An 8,962-nucleotide genomic window follows, 5' to 3' on the forward strand; every position below is an offset into this window, starting at 1 on the left:
TCTGCCACGTTTGTTCTGACCACCTGAGGAAAAAAGCATTACCATAAATCTCGCTACCAGTGGTGATTAAATCTAAAGATCGGTTAGCTCATATCACATCACATAGTTTGTGCACTGATACCCATTGTCTGTTTTGAACAAATGCATGTAAACTAATTAAAGTCTAAAATGAACATTAAAAAGAAATATAGCTGCAAGCAGCGATGACCCAAGCCACCAGAGCAAACGGCACACCAGTGGCATCAGGAAAATGGAGAACAAAGGGCATATTAATTTACAGCTCTGGCAGTCTGGTTTTAAGGGTTATAGCAATGCAAGGTTAAACTATAACATTGAGCGTGCAACACACTTACACACACAATATATAAAACTTTGGTAACCCTTTACAATAAGGTTTCATTTGTTAACATGAATTAACTATATTAGTTAACATGAACAATAATTACATAGCATTTATTAATGTTAGTTAATATTAAGTTCAAAACTTACTAATACATTATTAAAATTTAAAGTTGCATCTGTTAACATTAGTTAATGTACTGTGAATTAACATGAACATGGACATTTTTATTAACTAACATTAAAAAAAGAGTAATAAATGCTGTAAAATATATTGTTCACAGCTTGTTGGTTAATGCATTAACTGATGTTAACAAATTAGACATTATTGTAAAGTGTTACCAAGTGAAACTGTGTCTGTTCCCCAAACTAGCAAATACAAAAAACGTAAATAAATTTAAGGGTAACAATTTAATTGATGTTCAACAAATAAATAAACAAGTGATAAAGCTTGGCTTAATGAATATAGATCCCTTTCTACAAAAACGCTTTTTGTAAATGATCTGTGATCAAAACCTTGATGTGCTCTGTTTGACAGAAACCTGGCAAAATCCAGATGATTACATTACTTTAAAGGATTGTTAGGCTGCATTAATTAGGTCAACCGGAACCGGGAACACTTCCCATAACACCCGATGTACTTGCTACATCGTAAGAAGAATGGCATCTACGCTAATATTAGTCTCTTTTATTCTTATTCCGAGGTCACCGTAGCCATATCTAGTCTGTATCCAGATCAGATGGTCACTGCAGTCACCCGGATCCAGTCCGTATCCAAACCAGATGGTGGATCAGCACCTAGAGACGGCCTCGACAGCCCTGAATGTCAGCGGAGACCACGTCAACTAGACGAACCTTAGAGACAGATCCCCTGCGAAGACCTCGTCCGCCATCGGCTCAAGACCACGACAACCAGACAAGTCCTCTGCTCAATCTGACGTGTGTTGCAGCCTGGAATTAAACCACACCATGCTGGTTTCATCTGGCCAGTGGAGAACCGGACCCCCTGACTGAGCCTGGTTTCTCCCAAGGATTTTTTCCTCCATTTCTGTCACCGATGAGTTTTGGTTCCTTGCCACTATCGCCTTTGGCTTGCTTAGTTGGGGACACAATCTCTAGCAACATTGTTGACTTGACTGCACAGACACTATTGGAAGAGAACTGAACTGAGCTGGACGATGACATCATTGAATCAACAATGAACTGACTTTAACTGATAAACTGACTGTTTTCTATTGTCCTCTTGCATTATCAGCACACGTTTTTCCTGTTTAACAATGTAAAGCTGCTTTGACACAATCTGCATTGTATAAAGCGTTATATGATTATGAATAAAGGTGACCTGACTAAAACTTTTAATGATCTATAAGCATTTTCAATTGATTTTAATGATCTATAAGCATTTGTGAAATAATTATATAAAAATACATTACCAGTACAGTACATATGAACTTATTTTATGTATTTGTTTGTTATTCTAACTAATTATTCTGAGCAGTTAAGGATCAGGCTTATATCAAACAAAGAACATTGTCATTATTATATAGAATATTATCACTGACTTAAGTATCGCGCGAGTTTAAGCACTCTCAAAAAACACTGTGAAGTGAATCTCTTACTACTTGCATCGTATATATCTGTACTTTGTTGTTTATGGCAAGAGAATTTGCCAGAGAGCAGAATTTTTAATCATTAAATTACTATTGTTTTGCAATAATTGCAATTACTAATAATATGTATGTAATAAAACACGTTTATTTCTTGGTAATACACGTTTGACAGTGAAGCACTAAATAAAAAGAATATATATATATATATATTGTATATATACAATATATATATATATATATTCTTTTTATTTAGTGCTTCACTGTCAAACGTGTATTACCAAGAAATAAACGTGTTTTATTACATAAATTAAACCACACCATGCTGGTTTCATCTGGCCAGTGGAGAACCGGACCCCCTGACTGAGCCTGGTTTCTCCCAAGGATTTTTTCCTCCATTTCTGTCACCGATGAGTTTTGGTTCCTTGCCACTATCGCCTTTGGCTTGCTTAGTTGGGGACACAATCTCTAGCAACATTGTTGACTTGACTGCACAGACACTATTGGAAGAGAACTGAACTGAGCTGGACGATGACATCATTGAATCAACAATGAACTGACTTTAACTGATAAACTGACTGTTTTCTATTGTCCTCTTGCATTATCAGCACACGTTTTTCCTGTTTAACAATGTAAAGCTGCTTTGACACAATCTGCATTGTATAAAGCGTTATATGATTATGAATAAAGGTGACCTGACTAAAACTTTTAATGATCTATAAGCATTTTCAATTGATTTTAATGATCTATAAGCATTTGTGAATATATAAAACTTTGGTAACCCTTTACAATAAGGTTTCATTTGTTAACATGAATTAACTATATTAGTTAACATGAACAATAATTACATAGCATTTATTAATGTTAGTTAATATTAAGTTCAAAACTTACTAATACATTATTAAAATTTAAAGTTGCATCTGTTAACATTAGTTAATGTACTGTGAATTAACATGAACATGGACATTTTTATTAACTAACATTAAAAAAAGAGTAATAAATGCTGTAAAATATATTGTTCACAGCTTGTTGGTTAATGCATTAACTGATGTTAACAAATTAGACATTATTGTAAAGTGTTACCAAGTGAAACTGTGTCTGTTCCCCAAACTAGCAAATACAAAAAACGTAAATAAATTTAAGGGTAACAATTTAATTGATGTTCAACAAATAAATAAACAAGTGATAAAGCTTGGCTTAATGAATATAGATCCCTTTCTACAAAAACGCTTTTTGTAAATGATCTGTGATCAAAACCTTGATGTGCTCTGTTTGACAGAAACCTGGCAAAATCCAGATGATTACATTACTTTAAAGGATTGTTAGGCTGCATTAATTAGGTCAACCGGAACCGGGAACACTTCCCATAACACCCGATGTACTTGCTACATCGTAAGAAGAATGGCATCTACGCTGGTTCCTTGCCACTATCGCCTTTGGCTTGCTTAGTTGGGGACACAATCTCTAGCAACATTGTTGACTTGACTGCACAGACACTATTGGAAGAGAACTGAACTGAGCTGGACGATGACATCATTGAATCAACAATGAACTGACTTTAACTGATAAACTGACTGTTTTCTATTGTCCTCTTGCATTATCAGCACACGTTTTTCCTGTTTAACAATGTAAAGCTGCTTTGACACAATCTGCATTGTATAAAGCGTTATATGATCATGAATAAAGGTGACCTGACTAAAACTTTTAATGATCTATAAGCATTTTCAATTGATTTTAATGATCTATAAGCATTTGTGAAATAATTATATAAAAATACATTACCAGTACAGTACATATGAACTTATTTTATGTATTTGTTTGTTATTCTAACTAATTATTCTGAGCAGTTAAGGATCAGGCTTATATCAAACAAAGAACATTGTCATTATTATATAGAATATTATCACTGACTTAAGTATCGCGCGAGTTTAAGCACTCTCAAAAAACACTGTGAAGTGAATCTCTTACTACTTGCATCGTATATATCTGTACTTTGTTGTTTATGGCAAGAGAATTTGCCAGAGAGCAGAATTTTTAATCATTAAATTACTATTGTTTTGCAATAATTGCAATTACTAATAATATGTATGTAATAAAACACGTTTATTTCTTGGTAATACACGTTTGACAGTGAAGCACTAAATAAAAAGAATATATATATATATATATTGTATATATACAATATATATATTATATATAGTATAAGCCGTATTCTCAGGATGGCAATGGTGACAGGCTGTATATATTATATATTACAACTGTGTATTATTATTATTATTATTATTACTATTGTTATTATTACAAACCTTTTCTTGTAACATGTATTGGAAGGCTGGGGAGTATCGTTGCACTAAACATTCTATGTTTGTCTTTGCTTTGGTGTATTTCTTTTGTTTTTATACTGTCTTCTGAATAAAAAAAAACAGTAACATGCTAAATCAAATTTTTATATGAAAATGTATATATACTACTCTTATGAAATGTGCCATTATTCTTCTATAGTATTATACTGAACTGACCAACAACTTGAGTGATTATAAAAGGTCACAAATTGAAGAAAAGTTTGTGTTTTTCAGGGCACTTTGTGATTTTTCTTTCTGCATACACAAAAAAAAAAAGCAAAATTTTGACAATTTGATTTCTTGATAATTTTATATTTTAATAGTGATTTTATAATCTTAAAATATAAAGTAAAAAAGTGGAAATGAATGACTAATAAGCCAATTAAAGCTTCTCTGCTGCTATCTACTGGTTACAGTGGTAATTTGGTGTCTTTTTAAATTTTAATAAGTGTTTGTTTACCACAAAATACATTTTGGTCATGCCATTAAAAATTTAATTTAAATTGGATCATTTTTAGGGCTTTAAAGGGCTGTAAATAGTTGTGCCAAATACTTGAAAGCCATTGAAAAGTGCTTGAACTTCTCTCAAAAGATTGTACAAACCCTGAAATGAATTGGTCGCAGTCTGGAACCCTGTATATGCAAAAGTTATTTAGGGGTGGCAGAAGGGGTGCCATACAAGCTAGAACCGCCACTGATAGGCAGATTAAAGTAATTACACATTTTGTCAAAAATGAGTTGAATGAATGACTGAAAATTGGTCTCTTTTATATAATATGGCCTGTGATAGATGGGGTTGACTTGATTATGCTCATATTAGGAGAGTAGAAATATTGTGAGAAGTGTTTGTGGTTGCTGTTGAATGCTGTATGAATAAACGATCTTGATGTTTCTGATTAACTTCTACAAGACATTACAATCTACGATGACCTGAAATGCTGGGAATCTTTTAAAAGTTGAGTAATAAAGCATAAATATTCTGAGAAATTTAGTTGAAATAAAATAATGACATAATATAATGGCTCTGTCAAGTCAATATTATTAGTTCAAGAATAACAGAATGCTGCCTGTTGCCTTGTGTCATATTTGGAAAAAGAATAAAAGATGTTATATTAGATACTAGTGCAGTTTATAGATTAAATGTTAAAACGGCTTGCCATAGATGTTATGCCTAATAAACACGTCTGATGGAATAGCGAACAAGCTTGAATAGACATGTTTAGGTTGTTTTGCTTTATCACATCTGGTTATTAATAACGTCCAGTTAACAGTGTTTGGGATGTAGTTTGTTAATAGCTGTAGACATTTTTAAAAGTATATGTGTGTTTAAGTTCATTTAACAACAGTGGGTTGCTGTCGTCATTTTCTTGAGCTCCATCAATCATCTCAGGGTTTCTGTTAGTTATGGTTATTATATACAGTATGTCTTTAGCCAATCTGAGTACAAGAGAAGTAGGCTATAAATCAAGGTAAAAGAGAAGTTAATAGAACAATATTGTGGGTGGAAGTGGTGATGTATAGATAAAACATAGGATGTGAAATATTCATATAGAGGAAGTAAAGGGAACGGTTACCACATATTATCACTAGATGGCACAATTTTCCCTGAATTAGACATTTAAAAATTATTTCTGTCTCTTAACTTCACTGGCATAATGCGCAATAAATTTTGTTTAAATTATAATTTAATTTGCATCGATTTAGAATGTTTTGTATCCGAATTCTATTATTAGGAGTAGGCTACGAGTTCTGCTAAATTAAATTTTAATCTAAATATTATGGATTGTATATAATTTTGAGAAGAAAAATGGAATATCTTATTTTTTTAAGCGAATAATTGTATATATATCCTCTGTATGTTCTGACAAAAAAAATAAAAAAAATAATAATAATCTCGCGAGAGTTCCTCAACCAACGACTCTTGCGTTGACCGTTGCGCAGGCGCAGTGTTGTTTTAAAACATTTTCCACGGACTAACCTCTATCGCTAATAAAGAAACAATGGCGACAGCGGCAACTGCAGCGGGCGGAACGGGCTCCGGAGGACCATCGGCCGGCCAGGCGGGCGCCGGTTCCTCGATCGGACGTAAAAAAGACGGAGGGCCTTCTTCCAAATTTTGGGAGAGCTCGGAAACGGTGTCTCAGTTGGAGACAGTTCGGCTGTGGATTGGGAAACATTATAAGAAGGTCTGCGGCTCGTGAGGCGCCCGTTGAATGGGGGCGCGCGCATCACACAATAGCAACAAGAAGCTGCACGCCGCTTGCTTATTGTTTATTTGCTGTTATAATCGATTATTCGAAAGAGTCGAATCAGAGCAGTGGTGCAGATGTTGTTTAGGTTCCAGGCTGGCATTTTAGCCAGCGAGTTTTGCTCTTGTGTTGTTTTAAGCAGAAGTGTTGTGGGCTGTTAAGTTAGCTGGCGCGCTAACGATAGTGACTGAAATGCGTGATCTGCCATCATGATGGCTGTCTTAAAATATGCCACATTACTGTCTTTATTTTCAACATTTTAACATTTTGGGACTTGCTCTGTTTTTTTTTAAAAGCCCACTGCTTTAAATATCAGAGGACACTTGGTGGTTCTCGCCACAAAGCTTCGGTTGTTTATGCTGAAGTTTGTTTTCTGATTCGCTAATGTTTATTCATTAGAAGTTCTGGTGGTACCATGATTCAGTGATGGTATAATATTAGGTACATGTGATACTGAATAATTATCATTGTCACCCATCATGGTATGTATATGGTACTGTAAGGTATGTCAAGAATACCATAGTATTTATAACGGTACTGTGTCCATTTAAACCATGGAACTTTTTTAGTGTGATATCTGCCCCAAAGCTAAAACATGCGTTTATGTTGTTTAAATCAAGTGTGATGTTTTTCTTTGGCAGATATTTGTTGGCACGGGATAATTCACCCTTGCCCTGTATTGTCCAATATTATTTAGTGTCCTGTAATGCACTTTTGAGAATGAAGTTCATTTATTATGCACGTCCAGAATTATTTCTTCAAATAAGATTGTAATGAATGATTGCTAGAAGGAGAACTTGAGGGTATTTTTGTTTTTGTATGATTTCTGAAAACACCAACATAAAGATCCAATACTTAGAGGTTTCTGATTGATTTTCTGGTATTTATTGTGGCTTTTCATTTTTCTGCAGTATGTCCAAACCGACTCTCCTACAAACAAAACTTTGGCTGCGCTGGTGGTGCAGTTGCTGCAGTTTCAGGAGGATGCATTTGGGCGTAGAGTCAGCAATCCTGCTCTTACCAAACTACCTGTAAGTTTCGATTTGCAGTGTTTACACCTTGTTCTTCACACTCCAAATCTAATAAGACGCATCTTCAAAACACTGAAGATAATCTCCCCATTGAAAGTCCATTCATCCAAAGTTCATAAAACAGAAGTTAATGTAATCCATAGGAACTGAGTAGTTAAATCCAAGTCTATGAAGACAAAATAGCTTTTTAAGATGAACAGATTTCAATCAGGCTTTTATTCACATATAAGCACTGATCAATGCACATAAATAGAGCACATCAAATTTAGTAAACAGAAGCTCAAACATACTTATTTGACACACAAGAACCAATAAGGTATTTTTTTTATTGTGCACTGAGCTGCTGTTGATTATATTTTGGTGGGCTCTATGTATGTGTGTCAATCAATGTTTATGTGTAAATTAATGCCTAAATTAAATCATCATGTAAAATCATATAAAGTGATTGTCTCTTCAGAAAGCTTGAATTAAACCACTCGACTCATTTGGATTCCTTTTACACTCTCTTTGTGAAATTTTTGAAGTTTAATATTTTCATTTGTGTTTCGAAGATGTCTTACGGATTTGGAACGACATGAGGTTGAGTAACTGACAGAATTGTCATTTTCAGGTGAATTATCCCTTAAAAGTGCTCTTGATCATGCCCCTCTATACTATAACTTATTACTTGACATGTGACACATTTCAAGTACAGTGCCATGTTCTTATGGTACAATTCTGCAGAAATGTGTACATTTTACCATAATTTTAAACCAATGGGAAATTTTAAGTCATTCTGTCGTTCTAGGCAAAGAGCTTTCTGGATTTCAAACCTGGAGGAGCCCTTTGCCACATTCTGGGTTCTGCATACAAGTTCAAAAGTGAGCAAGGCTGGTGAGTAGAATCTCAGGAAGGGTGAAAAAGAGAGTTGGGATAATACCTGTAATGACAACACCCTCAAAGTAGTAATTTTTAAAAGATAATGCTAATATAATTAATATTGATGTGCCTGAATTTCTTCAGGAGGAGGTTTGATCTGCAGAACCCATCCAGAATGGATAGAAACGTGGAGATGTTCATGACTATTGAGAAGACTCTTGTTCAGGTAGCGATCCTTGTGCTGGGGTCCATGAGTCTAAATATATAGTCTAAATATAGTATATAATAGGACTCATGGTAAATGTACTTTGTTGATTTTTGTCACACTTGGTTCTCCCAGTCCTGAGTATGTGGTTACATTGAATGTTCTCTGTATGCGATAATGCATATCTCATTCTTCCCTGCAGAACAACTCTTTGACCCGACCAATTGTGTACATTGTGTCTGACATGGAGCAAAAGCAAGCCAATAAGCTCAAAGACATCATTAAGAGACATCAGGTAAAAAACTAATCGATTAGGTTGTTTCTAAAATTC

At 34.4% G+C, this 8,962-nt stretch overlaps 1 protein-coding gene and 1 pseudogene across 1 annotated transcript in view; one reads left to right on the forward strand and one right to left on the reverse strand.

Annotated features, from left to right (window-relative positions):
* Positions 1-1,232, reverse strand: part of LOC107737827 (uncharacterized) — a 4,090-nt pseudogene extending 2,858 nt beyond the window's left edge.
* Positions 1,233-6,261: 5,029 nt separating this feature from the next.
* Positions 6,262-8,962, forward strand: part of smarcc1a (SWI/SNF related BAF chromatin remodeling complex subunit C1a) — a 21,912-nt gene continuing 19,211 nt past the window's right edge. Inside the window, exons 1-5 of the mRNA XM_016549437.1 lie at positions 6,262-6,474; positions 7,449-7,568; positions 8,356-8,441; positions 8,571-8,652; positions 8,834-8,926. Of these exons, the coding sequence (XP_016404923.1) occupies positions 6,289-6,474; positions 7,449-7,568; positions 8,356-8,441; positions 8,571-8,652; positions 8,834-8,926 (567 nt within the window). The 5' untranslated portion in view covers positions 6,262-6,288. The remainder of the gene's footprint in view (positions 6,475-7,448; positions 7,569-8,355; positions 8,442-8,570; positions 8,653-8,833; positions 8,927-8,962) is intronic.

Source organism: Sinocyclocheilus rhinocerous, unplaced genomic scaffold (assembly GCF_001515625.1).
Source record: "Sinocyclocheilus rhinocerous isolate Xijiao unplaced genomic scaffold, SAMN03320098_v1.1 scaffold1876, whole genome shotgun sequence".
Taxonomy (NCBI): domain Eukaryota; kingdom Metazoa; phylum Chordata; class Actinopteri; order Cypriniformes; family Cyprinidae; genus Sinocyclocheilus; species Sinocyclocheilus rhinocerous.